This window comes from Platichthys flesus, chromosome 3 (assembly GCF_949316205.1).
Source record: "Platichthys flesus chromosome 3, fPlaFle2.1, whole genome shotgun sequence".
Lineage (NCBI taxonomy): Eukaryota > Metazoa > Chordata > Actinopteri > Pleuronectiformes > Pleuronectidae > Platichthys > Platichthys flesus.
In genome coordinates this window covers 27,228,860-27,247,300 of record NC_084947.1, presented here as the reverse complement: position 1 = coordinate 27,247,300, position 18,441 = coordinate 27,228,860, and the positions used below count along the sequence as shown (strand labels likewise).

At 39.7% G+C, this 18,441-nt stretch overlaps 1 protein-coding gene across 2 annotated transcripts in view; it reads left to right on the top strand.

The window, feature by feature from the left end:
- Nucleotides 1-17,223, top strand: part of nr6a1a (nuclear receptor subfamily 6, group A, member 1a) — an 86,915-nt gene extending 69,692 nt beyond the window's left edge. For both annotated transcript variants that reach the window (XM_062384923.1, XM_062384924.1), the window contains 8 exons: nucleotides 2,609-2,839; nucleotides 3,953-4,008; nucleotides 5,317-5,477; nucleotides 6,260-6,490; nucleotides 7,300-7,554; nucleotides 9,655-9,776; nucleotides 9,865-10,017; nucleotides 11,780-17,223. In XM_062384923.1, the coding sequence (XP_062240907.1) occupies nucleotides 2,609-2,839; nucleotides 3,953-4,008; nucleotides 5,317-5,477; nucleotides 6,260-6,490; nucleotides 7,300-7,554; nucleotides 9,655-9,776; nucleotides 9,865-10,017; nucleotides 11,780-11,910 (1,340 nt within the window). In that variant the 3' untranslated portion in view covers nucleotides 11,911-17,223. The remainder of the gene's footprint in view (nucleotides 1-2,608; nucleotides 2,840-3,952; nucleotides 4,009-5,316; nucleotides 5,478-6,259; nucleotides 6,491-7,299; nucleotides 7,555-9,654; nucleotides 9,777-9,864; nucleotides 10,018-11,779) is intronic.
- Nucleotides 17,224-18,441: the final 1,218 nt, after the last annotated feature.

The window sequence follows — 18,441 nt, the reverse complement described above, 5'->3', positions numbered from 1 at the left end:
TTTTATGTTGACAAAGTACTTAAATAAAATAATAGATAGTTTACTTTATTCATCCCAGAAGGGAAATTAAGTAGTCATAGCAGCCGGTATATTTGAATACAATAAAATACAATACAATAGAATAAAATATAAAATAAAAAATATTGAGGTAGGTAGAAAGAATAAAAACAGAAACACAAGATAAATAGGTACATAAGGTGCAGTGGCAAGATGATGGTAATAGTACTGATGATATGATGGTAATGTTATTATTAGACAGTATATAAAAATAGTACAGTATATATAGTATATCATATAATATAACATAATATATATTTCTATATGATAGTAATTATACCAATATAATAGCAGTATATAGTAGTTATGGCAGCAACAGTATATATAATAATAATAGTAAATATAATAATAATAATAACATGTACACATGTATAAATCTGTGTATATAGACTTATATATACAAAGAATATACAAACATGTTTATTTACAGCAGAAAATGTCACATCATATATGACAATGCAGGTTCAGCATATCTATCAATCCACATGGGGCTATTGTTGTTCATGATTTTGTGAACAGATGACCGTAGTGAGACCAAAGCTTAAAGTGAAGGATTCCAGGACAAATGGAGGCCATGCAGGAGACCTGCTTGTCTGGCTCCATTAGTGGCTTTCAAACTTCAGAAGCCCATAGGAGGGTAAAGGTCCTGCCTGTTTGCAGTGCAGTGCGTTGCATTACACGGGAGTCTTGCATTAATCAGGAGTTCAGGTTAATCTCAAGGCTCAGCAGACAGCATTAACCTGCTGGACAGCAGCCTCAGACCTGTTATGTCTCTTTGTGGCTACACATGTGAAAGCACACACAGTCTTGTGTTTATAATGGACTCGACCTATCTTTAATAGAAGGAAACCATTCTTTACATCAGCAAAGCCAATGGTCCTGCTGCAGTGTCATACTTAAGTAGAACGTTTGAGGTACTTATGATACTTACATTCCATTAATTTTGTCTTAGAGCTAGTCAATTTTATGAGGGAAGTTTTTAATACAGTTTATAATAGGTTTTTAAAATACAGTACTTAGTTAAAGATGAAAACACTTCTCTTAAACACCCTCTCTTCTAGTGGTGTCTCACAAACAGGAGTCTGTAGCAGGGCTCACATTTCAGATGTTCTTACCAGGTCCTCAAACTGCCTGGTTGTGGGACACAAGAAGCTGACTATATTCGATCAAACCAAAACCAATACTGCTTTCTCACCAAACCTTGTCTTTGTGCCACAATAGAGAAGCAGGAACCCCCATTACATCACATGCATCAACATGTTGTATAAGTGTAACCTCAGGTCCTGATGTGTCCAAACTGAGTCAAGCCCTGACACTGATCATCTGCAGGTCACATTCCTGCTGCAGGCAGAGCTGATCGCCGTAACCATGGTGTCCAACCCGTCCACTCTCTTAGCAGGAGGGGTGTGGTGTGTAGAGCTTTTTTATGTGTGTGTTATAAAGCTTAAAAGACCATGATAGCAAAGAATATGCATGAATATAATCTGACTTAATTGTCAGCTTCCTCCTCGATGAGTTTGATTATGTGTATCATGTGGCCTGAAGGTAGACGGAGGATTAGGAGAAGATTTCCAGCAGCTTTTACCGATTGCTGTCTTTTCAGTTTGAGAACACCTTCACACTTAGTTTAGAAGCTTCACAAGGAAGGTCCTCAGTCGAAAAACATCTGTCTTTGATCCTTCCCCACGTCTATCGGTATGTTCCGCCATACATCCACAAGTCTTTTTGAAAGAGACATCGGCCCAGTTTTTCTTAAATTTCTAAAAGTCTCCCTCTTCCATGGTTAGAAAGCTGTCAGTGAGCCTTTCAACCAATTTAAACATATATGTGCTTGGTTCAGGACATCCTGCTCCACACCACGCCAAATCACTTCCCTCACTTATTACTAATCCTATTCTAACATCCTTTTGGTTTTGAGTGATCAGCAAAAAGTGTTTGCTTTTTAAGGAGAAAGAATGAGGGTTAATGATTGAGAAATTACCTGTGTAGGATCCATGTAAAGAGATACAACTTTAGACTGAGCGCTAATAGATTTTAAACACTTGATTGGAAGATAAGCTGCCATTTCGAAGTTACAAGACGATGCAGATTTTAAGGATAATGGTGTTCAATAGAGAGAGCATCTCCAAACCACATGTCACAACTGACAAAATTAACTATATTTGACAGATATAGATATTAGACATCAGTTTGTAATAGGGTGAGTTTCGCTGAGAGAGAAAGGCCTCTTCAATGCGATGTTACTGTTAAGAGAAAGGAGAGGCTGTAAACAAATCAGTCGTATCATACCTTTCTGCCTCCTCTCAACAGAGTTTCTGAATAAAACATAAGCTACACAACGTCTCCATTCTCCATCCTGCTAGCTGTTACATCTCCACTTTCAGAAAATGAGAGTTAGATTTAAAGCATCCTTCGGATTAGCCAGCGCCTGGATAGCACTTAAGCCTCGACCGACCCCCATTATCTCAATTAAAAACTTGTGCCTTCAGGAAGGGTTTTGCTGAGTGGATTTCTAAATCTGTCCCTTTCCCTCTTTCTCTTCTGTCTGCAGATGATCCAGCTGACCAGCGTACTTGCCTTATCTGTGGAGATCGTGCCACAGGCCTGCACTATGGCATCATCTCTTGTGAGGGCTGCAAGGGCTTCTTCAAGCGCAGCATCTGTAACAAACGTGTGTACCGTTGCAGTCGTGACAAGAACTGTGAGATGTCACGCAAGCAGCGCAACCGCTGCCAGTACTGCCGCCTGCTCAAGTGTCTGCAAATGGGGATGAACCGCAAAGGTACGTTTGGACACACACAGGACAATACTTCAGTTGACATTATAAGCTTCCAGTGCTCCCACCTACAAGAGAAGAAAAATAAGTATTTTGATTATTTGTCGCCGCTTAACAGCTATGATTTCCATTCATGGTAAACGCATGTTTTTATTATTGTTATCAAGGCTTCTCCTTGAAAGTGAAATAGCCATTTTCATAGTTTTTGTTTTAGTTTCTTCTTATAGACAAGAGCCAAGTCTATATGTTACAATAATCATAATGAGAAAATCAACAAAATAGTCTGCAGCCTCAGATTATTTACAATATTAATTCATCTAATGTCTAATTTTAATTTTAACTGTTTAAATGTTGAAAAATGTCTTCTTTTATTTATTAGTTAACGGCCACATTCCAAAACATTACTACCTTTCATTACAAGAATATGGTTTAACTTTTGTTTCTGTGATCATTTTTCACCGACGCAGTAAATCCTCACATTTTACAAACTAAATCTAGTAAATCTTTAGCTTTTTCCCCCTGAAAGCTTACTTGAGTGATTAAACATTTGTAAACATAATTCATCAATTGTCTTAATTTACTAATTGGTTGTAGCTCCAGTTAAGTCTTTCCAGAGACAGATCAGACTTGTTCAAATCTAATTTAACTTGAATGAAATATTATTAAAAAATGTAATCAAACTGTCTCGTGAGGTGCTTGATGACACATACATTCATACAGTAAGCACTCGTAAGAGTATTGTTGTTCGTTCCAATTGCCTATACTGCCCTCTAGTGGATGAAACTCTTTAAGGGACGTCAGATATAATTTTGTTTGGCTTATTCTCCAAATGTATAACTTTGGTTCAGCTTGTCTTGTCACATGAAATAGATCTACTTAAATCACAGTGTTAAACAAATAATCCTTATGGTTAAGAAAGGACAATTTTTGCCTCCTAAAAGATGGAGGAAAAGCTTTAGTTCTAACACAACGGAAAAAATCACCACATGGATGTACAGGGCGTCAGGCAGTGCAGTGTTTGATTGATTTCAGCCACTAGGTAGAGCTGTGATACTAATCATGAATCATGTTCTTGTTCAGGAAGCAAATGAAAATGAAATCTTTCTTTTTGTCATGTAGCAATCAGGGAGGATGGCATGCCAGGAGGGAGGAACAAAAGCATCGGGCCTGTTCAGGTACGCCTCAATATACAATCACTCTATACATATTAACCTGGCTCAGTCACAGAGTTAGCTCGCTTACCATTTAGCGCACAAACCATTCACTTAAATAAATGGTAAATGGTCTGAATTTATTTAGAGCTTTTCTAGCCTTGATGACCATTCAAAGTGCGTTACAGTATAGCTGGCCAATCACCCATTCACACACACTTTCATACAATACATCTTTTCGGGCCATTCACGTTCAGCATCTTGCTATAGAGGGAAAGACTGGGATCAAACCGACGACCTTCTGTTGGAGGACAACCGCTCTAACCAGTGCTGTAATGCTAACCATGTGGGTGTACCCTTGAAGGATGTAATGAGCGTGAGCCCTGACCTTGCTATATCATCAGAATTATCATGTAGCACTGAGTATTCCCTATTCAGCACCAGCTTCATTTGAGAGAAACAAATGGTCAGGATAATAGGTGACATGAGGCTAAGTACCACTGAGTCACTATTCAGGGGAGGGATGAGCTCAATTCATTCCAACTCAATTCAGTGAGTAAAAAAACAGAAACCCCTGCTTCTATTAAAATACGGCTTTATTTCTGAACCCTAATGAAAGGAAGACCTCTCTGTCATTAATATGGAATGAATTGCTTTTTCAATATAGGTAATACATTGATAGAAATGCCAATGAATTGACCCCTGCTGCAGATGCAAGACACTACATTTTACGAAATGTTAATGCCTTTCTGAATAGCTTTTGTCTGTGCTTTCTCCAAGCACAGACCTGCTAGGATTCTATTATTTTTATGTGTGTGTGCATGTGTATTTGTGTGTTTGTGTGTGTGTACACATGTGTAAACAAACAGGCCTGTTTGCCTCCTGTTTGTCTTTCTCTAGCTCCCTGTTTCATTGTGTGATTGTGTCCTTGCTCCTGAACATTTGATATTGAAGCAGCAGACAGCTAGTCACTGCTATAAGCTGAACCGAGACACATCTTATGAGGATGTCCTTTGGGGCGGCTGTGGCTGAGGGCTAGAGTGGTCGTCCTCCAACCTGAACGTCGGCGGTTCGATCCCCAGTCTGACCCATCTGCATGCTGAAGTGTCTTTGGGCAAGATGTTGAACTCTGAATGGCCCCCCATAGAATAACAAAGTGCTGCGATAAGATGCACTGTATGAATGTGTGTGTGAATGTAAAACTGATCTGTAAACCGCTTTGAGTGGTCATCAAGACTAGAAAAGCCCTATATAAATACAAAACCATTTACCATTTACCATCTATAAGCAAAAAAAAAGGGAAACTCTAAATTGTGTATTTTTGCGTTTTAGATCACGGAGGAGGAGATAGAGCGGATCATGTCAGGGCAGGAGTTCAAGGAGGATGCCCCGGAGCACAACTGGGGCAACAACGGCGACAGTGACCACAGCTCTCCCAGCAATGGAGCTTCAGAGGGCAACCAGCCGTCACCTGCCTCCACACTCTCATCCAAGTGAGTTGTTCATCTAATCCACTCAGCCGTACAGCACCGGCACTTGGCCCATCAGTGAGATAATGAGCCGGCCCTGACAGTCTAACACCTCATTCCTGTCTCATCCAGACATCAGCTGAGGCATTCATCAACCTAAGAATGCCTGAATATGCAGCTCCTCAGGCTTGGTGATGATAGAAAACACAAAGCGCTTGAAGCACTATCTGCTGTTCTTGCTAAGGAGACAAGCATATTGTCTATCTGCACTCTTCAAGGGCAAATATGGTCTAGGTACTCGCATGACGGTATTTATTTTAGTCGAATTTTGTATAAACAGAAGATTTATCTCTGCAGCCGCAAAGCCTGGTAACTATTCAGAGGAATACCTGCTTTATCAAATTAAATCTGAGCAGAAATGAACAACAAAATAGAATGCCTGAGCAGAGAAAGCTTTGGTATGCAGGTACAAAGTGAACAGCAAAGTTTAGTCTACAAGTTTCCTAAGAAATTTACCAAACAATGTTAATGCAAAAAGCACAGAACTTCACCAGAGTCGAGTATAAAGGTCACAACTTATATGACTGTGTGGCATGTTATGCAAAACCTAGCACAAACACAGGATGCAGAGGGGGCAGGCTTTGCTATCTACTGAGCACACAGATATGAGATGTATCAAACACATCTGCCTCTGAGTAAGATGGTGTATTACTCAAAATGTCCAACTATTCCTTTTATATTAAAAATAATTCAGATGTGCCCCTATCTGTCTATGTGTGTAAACTTTGACCTCTGTGTGCATACAGTCGCTCTGTGGAAATGAACGGCTACACGGCAGCCCTCAGGGACCAGTACATCAACACCTCCATGTCCACACACTACCAGCTCCTGCCTCACCTGTTCAGTTATGCTGCCCAGTCAGGCCTGCTGGCCCCCCAGCCCCGCAGCATCTACCCACAGTCCCACCCCCTGGTGCTGCAGCTGGTGGCAGCTGAAAATCTGGCCCCACTGGCCACACCTATGCTCATAGAAGACGGGTGAGACAGTAAAACACGTGTACATTGTGTCGATTTCTTCCCAGCTCATATAAAGCTTAGTTTATCACATGTCTAGAGATTTGAAAGACCACACTTAGTAGTGACTTTTTAAGTCTTATCCTATTAACTACCAAATGTTAGCACAGAGTTAAAACAGTTCAGTTTTCCCATTGTGCAGCTGGGCTAGAGTGTATTTTAAGTAAAACTGGTTATTTATTTAACTCCAAACATTCAATGTTTTGTCATTTTATTTCTGCTGCTGATACTTTGTCCGTGTTGGTGACTTGGCCCAAGTAGAATTTAAAAGACATTGTTGAAGGCGAATTCAACTGCAGACTGGGTTCCATGTAAAACTTAAAGAACAAAATAGATTTACCTGTGTGTGTGTGTGTGTGTGTGTGTGTGTGTGTGTGTGTGTGTGTGTGTGTGTGTGTGTGTGTGTGTGTGTGTGTGTGTGTGTGTGTGTGTGTGTGTGTGTGTGTGTGTGTGTGTGTGTGTGTGTGTGTGTGTGTGTTTGTGTATTATATGCATTCAATTCATAAATGACCATGTGACAGATCATCTGTCTTTTTGAATTTCAAGTTAAGAGATTTTCTAATTAACTTGTTACATCACAGGTAAAGGCTAAACAAGCAACTCTTCATTTCCACTATGATAATGGCAAAATTAATGAATAAGTATGTAGTTAATGCGTTGTCATGGTAAATTTAGCATCAGATATGTAGTCAATCAGATTTCACGTGCTTGTGAAGCTATGCACAGCAAGACGAAGTTCCCAGCGTAATGCATTGTTGTCTTTTCCATCCCAGGTACAAGGTGACGCAGGTGGAGCTGTTCGCCCTGCTGTGTCGCCTGGCAGATGAGTTGCTCTTCCGTCAGATCTCCTGGATTAAGAAGCTGCCATTCTTCTGCGAGCTTTCCATAGAGGACTACACCTGCCTGCTAAGCTCCACCTGGCAGGAGCTCATCCTGCTCTCCTGCCTGACTATCTACAGTGCCCAGATCTTCGGAGACCTGGCTGACATCACTGCCAAGTATACACCGTCTGATGACGAGCTGCAGGGGTAAGTGCCAATGAGTTAAAGAAGGGATTTGCACGAGGGGCCTTCGTTATCCCTGTTTTATTACCCAAGTACATTGCAACTTGGGTCTTCTATTTTGTAATTTGGATTTCATTGATTTAAAAGTAATTCTGTATAAATGTGATGTTAAAATCATACAGGCATCAAGAGAAAACAGTGTAGCAACCCTAACCTCTGTATGCCAAGATATAACCCACTATATTTAGTTTGTAACCATCAAGCAAGAAGCATAGCTTAAGTCTTACTTTACTGGAGGACACCATGTTCAGGTTGAAGCGCCTTCAGGGAATTATCACCAAGCGGTTCCCCTCAGCTCATCTGGCCTTTTTAGCATCTATACATATGTTGTTTTGATTTTACAACATGCAACTTTACAGTTTTGATTCAGTCATGTAGCTTCCACCAACCACATTTCTCTGGAGGTGTTGAGTGCAAAAGCTCTATATTGACAAGGTCAGTGGAAAGCTGACCTTATATTTTCCTCAGGGAAAGCAGAGGAGGATAGAATCACCAATAAGTCCAAATGAATGCTTCCATTGCTCTGATCTGTTACCTAACATGTTCACTGTAACTTTATCATGTCATTATGGAGCAAAAACACGAGTTAATGTTGCTCAAAACATGACGTTAGAGAGACTAGCATCATCTACCAGACAGACCCACATACACACAGCCCTACTGCAGTTGAAAAAGGCATCTGTATGTAAGTAGAAGAATGACTGAAGACATTTCACTCGTTCAGTACTATTTCACCTACAGTGTCTCATATTGTCTCCTAGCTCCCGTTTGTGGAGCTATTCACATACACAAGATATCCAAACTGGGTGTTCTAAGCTTGGGAAAGTTACCAAAAGAAGACAACACAAAATTCAAGCAATGCATCTCATCCCTCCCATCGGCCGTCAAAGCTGCGTCTTTATGAAACTGTACTGCCTGAACAATGCTAGAAGCAGACTTTTCCAGTTGCTCACTAACTTCTGACTAAAATCTCTGCTTAAGAGTTGTATGATGCTTCAGTCATCCGCAATGCGAGCATACACTGTATGGTAGGATGCACACAGGCAGGCAAGTCGGTTAGTGACAGACAAGTACGCAAGACAATTATTTCATGCTATCAAAATGAAATGATTAGTTGTGTTTATTACAGGCCTGCAAGGGGCGAAGACCCCAGCTTTCTTTTCATATATTGATGGTTATCACGACTTGAAGATGATTTCAACAAATGAGATGACATTTTTTTCAGAAACAACTTATCAACTCCACAGTTAAGATTTTATATTTAACCCTTTGGAGTGAGGGCAATTACATATTTCATGAAGAGTGGTGGATATCAAGAATTAAATGTTCCCCTCTGCAACAACAAAGGCAAGACGTTCTACTCTGTGAGCACAGTATCTCTAAAAGCTTCTGATAATTCCTTGAAACCAACAGGGAATGTATTGTTGTTGGATGAGGGCCAGTGAAGTGGTGCGTGAATGGGAGGACTCGTCAGGACAGAGCTGTGGCTAGCACTGTCTGGCATGTGAAATACATGCATGTCCCATTCTGGATAGGAAAGGATGAGTGGGGGGTTGGTTCTGTTTAAATCAGACCAGTACTATCTGACCTCATGACACACATTCTCCTAATACACTGTGCTGTTGTGCTGCTTCGGTCAATTTGCCTGCGTTAAAGACTGAATGTCTGATTTACAGTGGCGGCACTAAAGTTTGTGGGTGAGATTAGAACTATGAGAGAAACAGGGGTTTGAGGTTTGATGAGTGGAATTAAACTCTGTGGGTTTTTCTAACTCTTATAAAAAGCTGGGGGATCAGCCAGACGTGATAAACAGTTCTAGTAGATATGACACATTCCCTCCCTCATTTTTGCCTTGTTCATTGAAGCATAGAAGATAATAGTGTTGAGGGGAATTTCATTTTGTGATGAGCTACTCCACGTCATCACAGTGGATCTTAATGTGGACAGTAAACCAGTTTATCTTCTGCTTTGTTTGGATAATATGCAGTAGATTTAATATGACCCTCAAGTTTTAACTTTGGTATTTTCCCAGTGTTAATGACAGGTCTGTGTTTTATTCCTCAGCTTCAGTGAGGATGGGATGGAAGTCATGGAGAGGTTGATATATCTGTTTCGTAAGTTCCACCAGTTGAAGATCAGTAATGAAGAGTATGCATGTATGAAGGCCATCAACTTCCTCAACCAAGGTAACAACACAAGCTTATTACATGACCCAAGCACTTTATGACCTGTAGTGTATTCTCTACATGACTCCTACCATTTGTATCCTTGCAGATATCAGAGGACTGTCCAACACCTCCCAGCTTGAGCAGCTGAACAAGCGCTACTGGTATGTGTGTCAGGACTACACTGAGTACAAGTACCCGCACCAGCCCAAACGCTTTCCTGAAATCATGATGTGTCTGCCGGAGATCCGCTGCATCGCAGGTAAGACCTTTGAGCCTCTGTGAAGATTCTCATTCATCCAGTACTATAGTTTTGTCAGGAGTTGTAGAAGTGGACATAGACAACTGGACTTGCTTGTATTTTCGAAAATGTTACACCAAATTTACCTCCTGTGCCTGGGTCAGACTGGGTTTGTTTTGGTCAAACCAAATCACCCAAGAAGTATGAATTACATCTCAAAGGGCTTCTTGAATTTCTCAGACGTAATGGACAAAGTCAGCTTAGATGAAATGAGTTTATACTTCAGCCTACACAGAGGACGTCAGCGGGGTAGACACTCCTTCAATGTGGCCCAAGTACGGTGGCCCTGAGATCTCAACGAACAGCAACTTAAGAAAACACATGCAAGTTGACAAAACACAGGCAAAGTAAAGGCTGGCGCATGCTTCTGCGTTTTCAAGGCCCTGCAAGCGCAAGAGCCCTTCCGGGCCCCTTACGTGCTTATGTATCTCTTATTACGTGCTTACGTGCGTCGCCCCATTTTTCTAACTAGACAGCAAAGCAACGCGACCCTCCCACAGCCCGCAAGGGATGTGATTGTTCTGATAACTACATCCTTTCCGGAGTCTTATTTCCAGTTTCATGCCACATAATAACCGCAGAAACAACGGATGATTTAGAACAACCAATATGGACCAAATAGAAGAGCATTTGGCAGAAGAGATCCGAAAGTATGATCACTTGGTTAACCCGTCACTGACTGGCGGATTTGTCCGTCAGAAAAAGGCTACGAGGAGCCGCAGTGGCTATGTAAATAAACAATCGACGAAGAAGAAAGAAGGCGTCTCTATGGTCGTCTTCGACAAAAACATTACTCCGCCTAGTGTTCGGGCGGCGAATTGTTTTATAAGACGCGCAGCGCTTAGGAAGCTTGGGGAAGCATGAATGACAAAGAGTCCTGCGACACAGCTGTTTGAAAAGCCGCCGACGCAGTTGCAGAAGCATGCGCCGGCCTTAAGAAAACATCTTCATCAAGCGACCATGCCCACTCACTCAGAAGATGGGGGAAAATGTCTCTTTTGATAGTAAAGGTTTCGTACCCCTGCACACTATGGACAATACATAACAGTACCCAAGACAGGTTCACACAATTAAGGAATGTGGCCACATGTATCATGGACCATCTCCCGATGTGATCCAGCTGGGTTCACACCTGTATGTAGAGCTGTAGAGACACAAGGTCTGAACAGAGCCTGAGAGCTGTTTAGTACAAATGTGTGGAATATAATTGCTCTATATTCTTTTCTGTGATCAATGTTGTGAACTCGCTGGGAACTTCCGAAATATATATATATATATATATATTTTCTCGCTCCACTTGTACTTTAGAGGGTTTCGGTTCATTGATACTTGGTTCTTGAAATGTCAGATATTTGGCTCAACAATTAGAGGTTTAACACATTAAAAGACTTTGTGTCTAGTGATTGAAGAATATAACTGAGGAACACTTATAACAACCTTCATATAGCCTGTGAAAAACTCTATGGCAGCTTGATAAAATTATTTTCAAAAGGTGAATTACAGCGGTTTTAAAACAGATTCACATTTTCCCGATTGCTGCATTTTGTTGGTCCTTTGTTAAAGGGATAGTTCACTGAAAAATTCTAATTCACTCATTATCTACTCACCACTATGTTGATGAAGGGCTGGGTGAAGTGTTTGAGTCCATAAAAACGCTTTTGGAGTTTCAGGGGTAAATAGCCTAAGCTTAGCTAAATATAAACCAAGTTGTTTCTGTTTACAGGAAAGCTGGTGAATGTCCCTCTGGAGCAGCTCCCGCTATTGTTCAAAGCAGTCTTGCACTCCTGCAAATCCAGCCTGACCAACTACAGGACCGGCCCATTGCCCTGCGTGACCACCTCCGCTGGAAACTAGACCCCCCCGACAAGCAGAGTCGAGGGATTGGTCCCCCCCCTTGTGAATGTGACAAGCAGCTAGTTTGTTTTTTGTAACTTTTTTCTTTATATATTTATTACATGACAGAGCTGAATGTATGCTGATTTACACTGTGCACATGCTTCTATGCACAAATGCTCGTAGATGCATTGGTCTTTGGAGTTTACAAGTGTGTATCAAGTTTGCTCAATGTGTCGGTGTTGCCATTGTTAGAACTAGACTTTAAGAGAGTTTATTTTATTCAGACGGGGGCGGATAGACACGTGATGAGTGTTTTGAGACTACCTCAGGAAGATGTTATGATGTTATGTGTTTTCAGGTACCCTTTTTTTGCTGTTAAATGAAGAGAGGCCCAAAACCAAATTCCTGTGGATGCTTTGGCAACTCAATCAGAGACTGAATGTTCAAAGGAGCTGCATAAATCAAAGATTGAAATCCAGTCTTGAGTTACACTGAAAATGCTAAGCTAGTTAGAAAAACTGAGCTTTTTTATCTGCATGGACTCTTAGATATTCTGCTAATGAGAGGTTATCTTGTCAGTTTAACATTCCATGAGTTAAGTGACAGTGGTTGGTTCTGTGGGATCTTCATTGAAAAACGGAGAATACGGGTATTTTTTACAATCATAGACTGGGGATGTAAGGCTTTAATGAAGAGGAAGACGAGGATATGTAGGTTTGCTGTTATAGTTTTTATTGTTTTCCTTTTTTGACCAAAGTGTTATGCAATGCTTTTTTCAAACACCCATTGAATGGTGGGGAGCTGATAGCTTCACAAAGAAAAAAGGTTTATTATCAATGAAGGATCAAGATAAGAAATGAATCAATCTATGCTAGAGGGGAGAACCCTTTGCTGGACAGATAAGTATGTTGCCGCATTTCATTCTAAATGCTACTAAACATGCGCACATTCTTATGCACACATACTATATGCATAGAGCAGACTTTATTCCCAGTCTTTGCTTCTCCCTTTGCTTCTCATGAGACGGCTCATTATTTGGGCTCTTTTGCCTGTAGTACCAGGAACTTGGTGCTTTTTCAACATACCTAAATCTAAGGTCCGCAATACTGTTGTGTTGTGGGTTAAAGTGGTAGTCTGTGTAATGCTGAGGTCTTCAATTCATTCAGAACACACCAAAATCATGAAACATAACTTTAGGTGTTCTAAATAGCAAGAGATCTTCACAGGTGAGTTGATGTATACTTGACCTAGTAGAACCAAATTAGAACCAACAACAACTGGATTAAAATCATAGAGGTCAATTGAACCTAAGTCCATGAGAAGTGATTAACAGTAGGCGGTCATTGCCGATGGTTCATTTTAAGCTGGTGCAGAGTGCTAGCCTCTGTTAGCTTTTCCAGCTTCAAACCATTTGGGAATACCCCAAATTAAAAACAGACCTAAGACCAGTTGTAGTTTAAGTTAGACCTAACTTCAATCTAAAGGGGACTAGTAAGTGTGACCTGGTTCAGTTCAGGTCTTCAGGGTTTAAAGGTTGTTCCGAAAATCAATAAGGTAAATTTTAAGTTTATCAACAGCAAAGAACTTGCGGATTGTCACTTTAACCCAGATGAAAGGGGATTCAGTTGGATTGATCTGGGCCATGTCTTAAAGATTCTAGGCTAGTTTTTGAGAATTTCAGTGACCTCTGGCATGCATATAACCTCTGTGACAGATATGCACATTGTTAAAAAATAAAGCCATAGAAAATAGTCTTTATTTTTGAAGTATGAGATGATCACTTCAAACTACTTGAGGTTTCTTCTTGGTTTTCTTCAAGTTTTTAGCCGTTTCATGACGTATGAACAATTTTGAAATGCAGACACAATGCAGTTCTTGCAACGACTCTTTTTTGCACACGACGGTGAGGTGTGGAGACCTTGACTCTCGGCCACTGCCCACCAAGCGTGTTGCTCTCTCTCAGGTCCCTGCCGACCTGGATTTAAACAGGGTAAAGTGAGTGTTATGTATTGCATTCAGGAGTTCCTCAGTGACCATGCTGGTGTACTTGTAGTATTAGTAGATGTAGGTTCCAGGACATTGTAGGTCCTCTGTAGAAAAAGTGTTTTTTTTCTCCACTTTATTTCCCCCAAGTCCCCACTCCCCCCCATTCGGTGAAAGTGAATGTAGTTTTAAGGTGAGACATGCAGTGTGGATATTCTCTTGGCAGTGATTATGGATGGAGCAATGTCTGTGGCATCATCAGAATGTCATGGCTTCTCCTGCAAGTTTCTATCTACCACTCTGTATGCAGCATTAACTCTACCACTAGTCCAATGCAGTGATTATCTTTCAAATGTTTCAGTTAGCCTCTTTTCATCTTTTGATTTTTATACATTTTCATGTACCTATGTAGTTATTGTGAATGTTTTGGTTTTTTGTTGTTTTTCTTTTTTTTTGCAGAGTGAAGAGAAGGCTCTATCATTTTCAAAATTTTCAACAGATTCTTGACTTTTTTTACATTAATAATTACTGAAAACAAAGTATTACTCAGGCAATGTCAGCTACATTTTATGTTGACAATGCTGACAGTTTTTTATGCATTATTTGATTTATTTACAATGTGATGTTGTGGAGCAATTGTTGCTTTCAAACTTGAATTACACACATTTTCTACTACCATTGTTCTCAGAGCAGCTGCATCAGGTCTATAGACAATATTATCTGTGTCTTTACGGTAAATTATACATCATCATCACACAGACTTCTCAGGTTAAAGGGTTATTTTAGTTAAATTATATTAAACATACTAGAAAAAAAATTCTCACTCACCCCGAGGAATATGTAGCCTTGGAAGTGGTTTTGATTTGATCAGCTGCAGTTTTGAAATATCTTTCACCCCCTATAAAATGGGAGTGGATAGAGTTTAGCTTGTGGTGCTCACATTATTAGAAAATTTAATATTTAAAAACATGTCTTTCTGCAAAAATCTGTTCTTTAGTCCTAACTGGAATTGGGTTTTCATTGGAACTACTTTCTTTCAAAGAAATAGTCAATATGAAACCAGCAGCAGTGTGTATAGTGCGCAGAGACTTAAAGAATATATATTTATAATGTACTTTCGTCAGTTATGTAAGCACCACATGGATATCTTAAAACCTAGCATATACAACCAGAACTATATACGGTGCCAGGTGAGAAAATGTGTTTATGCAAATTTATGATGTGACCCTTTAATCCACATGTTCTCAGGGATAGATTTTTTCATGTAACAGAAATCTGTGTGATGTGATCGATAATGTTAAGGGAAAAATCCCCCCAAAATGCTTTAAAGTGTTTAATGACAGAAATTCCAAAGATTTGAAATACAAGTGTTATCTGTCAAGTTTGGTGTGAGAATGGAAAGACCAAGGACTGCCATTTTTGCATTGATTATCAACAGTCTAGCTTATCTGTACAGAAACAGTCAGGGAAACATAGAACCCTGCTAACTGTGAAAATGTTCAGGGTGGCAAAGAACAAAGTCCCCTCATGTCAAAGTAACTCCAGGAATTTAGTGAACATCACAGACTGCTGAGATCTGACGGTGGAAGAGGATCTGAAGTGGGATTTTTCCTTTAATGTAGCAGTTATTGCTAATCAAAGTTTAAATAAAAATATCTACTGCTACATTACTGCCACTGCTCTGACTTCCTCACTGGCATTTTTTGATACACATATGCTGATGAAAGTGTTCCTTTTATTTTCTGTATTTGTATTTGTATTTTTTTTTGTGCAGACAAGGGATGTCATTTGCAATTTCTGTACTGAAACTACCTCTTTATTTGTCATCATGTTACTTTCAAATAGGTGATTTTTTTGTCTTATTTATTGGTTTCATTGCACCAATGTTCTGTTATTTTGTCTCTTATTTCACTCAGTGACCTCTCAGCTTTAGAACACGTGCTGATGCCTGTTTTATTTCCCATTTTTCGAATGCTTAAACATGTTGCCTCATTTTCCTTTCTAACTCACACTCGTCTGCTGCCAGCAGCTTTTATTTCTTTGATCTTTGACATTTTTACAGGTTAAATTAGTGTCATCTTCTTATAATCACTCCTGCCCTGTTATCCATACAAAAGATGAGAGAATGTCAATGACAATGTCCGCGTACTGATTAAGCATTCACCTGATGCAGGGCATTCTTACTGCAGTTAACTAGTGCTTTATTTTCCCTAGCTGTCCTTTTTGAAGTACGTCTTGTTATCTTGTGAAGGGCTGCTGGTTGTTTACACTATAATCACCATATCATGATATTACAGTGTGTCTGGGTTTTTTCTGTGGTCCTATGATTGTTGATCATTGACAGGGCCTTTCAAGGTAACATGGAGTGTTAACAATGGGACTGCTATCAACTGTGACTTTGTTAATGCTGCTCGTGATCAATTATCAATTGTCGGAGAATGTAAATGTTTATCTCCTGTTTACATGCTCTCACTTGCTCATGTCACCCTGATGCAGCGGCATGCAACAACAGACAGTGCAGTGCAGTGTTATCGCTGGGGTTGTACTTATAACGCTTTTAAATGGAAGCTGCCAGCCTTACTTACTGATGTGAACGTCATAAACGTATGAAAAGTTCTGCCTTCAAAGTTATATTTTGTTTTTGTTTTTCATCTTTCCAGTAACTTTAAGGACTGATACAGAGATTATATCCACACTTTAAGCAATGTGAAAACCATTTTTAACATCCATTATAACCTTAGGGAAATGGTTTTCAATCGACCTATCAAACTGTTGGCTTTATTAGTAAACAGACTTTTTCAAAAATAATAACTTTTACTGTCTAGTCAACTGACAGTTTTCATTGCTTGTGTTGGACTCCTGTTGCAATAGTCTAAAGGTGCTGCCACTGGATAGTCAATGTCACATTAACTGTAGGAATAGCCATTAAAAACGTATAGAAAAGAAACGTAAAGTCAGATTTTGCACTATTTTATTTTTTTGCAGATGTCGTCAGGGAGGAACAACTGTTAAAAGCCAGTACAGGCAAACAACACAAAACGTGTTGAACCCTAGTGCTGTAGCACTGTGATAACTGTGTTGTTCAGGAGCACATTATGATAATGAGAAGAGTTTGGAGGAAGTGAAGGAGAATACAAATCTGACATATCTCAGGGAAGAAATAGATTTACACATGTCAACACCTGTGATCAGACAATTGAAATGCCTTTATGGTTTTCTCTCAGAAATCTCTTGTCTGCTCTTGTTACTTTAACTACCTGTGAAGAATGTGATCCATTACGTGTTAAAAGCATGTTTAGAATATGTTAGGACTTGAAACCAAATAAATGTGAATGTTATGCAAGTGTACACACTGTTCGCTTTTCTTTGACGGAGTAATACTGGACCACTGTTCCTGCAGAGCTGCTTCGGCTTCAGGCATGTTCTCTCACTGTTTAGAGCTGTTCTAACTTAGATTCATTTTGATGATCAAGATCTCCCTGAAACATACTTGGTAATGCATTTTCTCCTTGGTTATGTGGAGCCTAACAGGTCCAGATTAGCTGGACGAACACTTATATAGATACAAATTCAAAATCCCCCATCTATAGAATTTCTCTGACTTTGTTCGGATGAATATCGAAACTCTTTGAAAACCTTGAAAGCTCTTTTGCAATAACAAATTCTTAACCCAACGTCTTCTGAGATCCACTTTGTAAGGCACAGTTCGTATCAGTGGGTGATTTTTCTGAATAACAAAATATTCAGCAGAATTTGTGAATGATTTTTAGTGAAAGTCTAATAAGCTCCTAACACACACCTCCTATCGGATTATAATTACATTGTGCAAACCTTTTCCTCCAATTGGCTTGTGTTCATGTCATTAGCCGAGGGGTTCACATACTCTTTCCAACCGACACTGTGAATGTTTGAATGATGTCTTCAATGTGGACAAGAACAATACAATGAATTGTGTGTGATTAGTTCAAATTCATTGTCTTTGTTCATGAAGATCTGACCATCTTTGAAGACAAATTTATACATGAGTGCAGGTTCTTTCAAAGGGCTGGTTAGGGATCTAATCTATTCACTGAGTGATACTGAGCTTATTCAGGGCTAACAAGGCAGAGGGTATAGAGCTGATAGCCGTGTGGAATGGAGTTTGGATGACCTGCTGCTCAGCGCACACCGATGTGTTTTTCACAGGGAGATAATATCTTTAAAATAAGCACAAAAAACGCATGTTTCCACCTCTTTTAAATCAACTCATTTACAGAAAGTCATGGCAACAAAAGTAGTTTTCATCTTGATTGGTCAATGCCCAGAAGCTGTGTTAAGGTTGTATGTACAATCCACTAGTATGGCTGCTGTCATTTAAAAATAATCACATATTTTGATCTTTAACAATCAGATCTTTGATGTTTCTGTTTGTAAATTATTTTCTTAAATTCCTATATGTGTGATGACACATGAATTCGGACCATTGTTCATAGACAGACCAGTCCTAGTGTGATTCAGACAGATTTTAAAGCTCTGTGGCTGACATAGACATTTTCTAATGCCTTAATAAAAATGCTTCTATTTTCT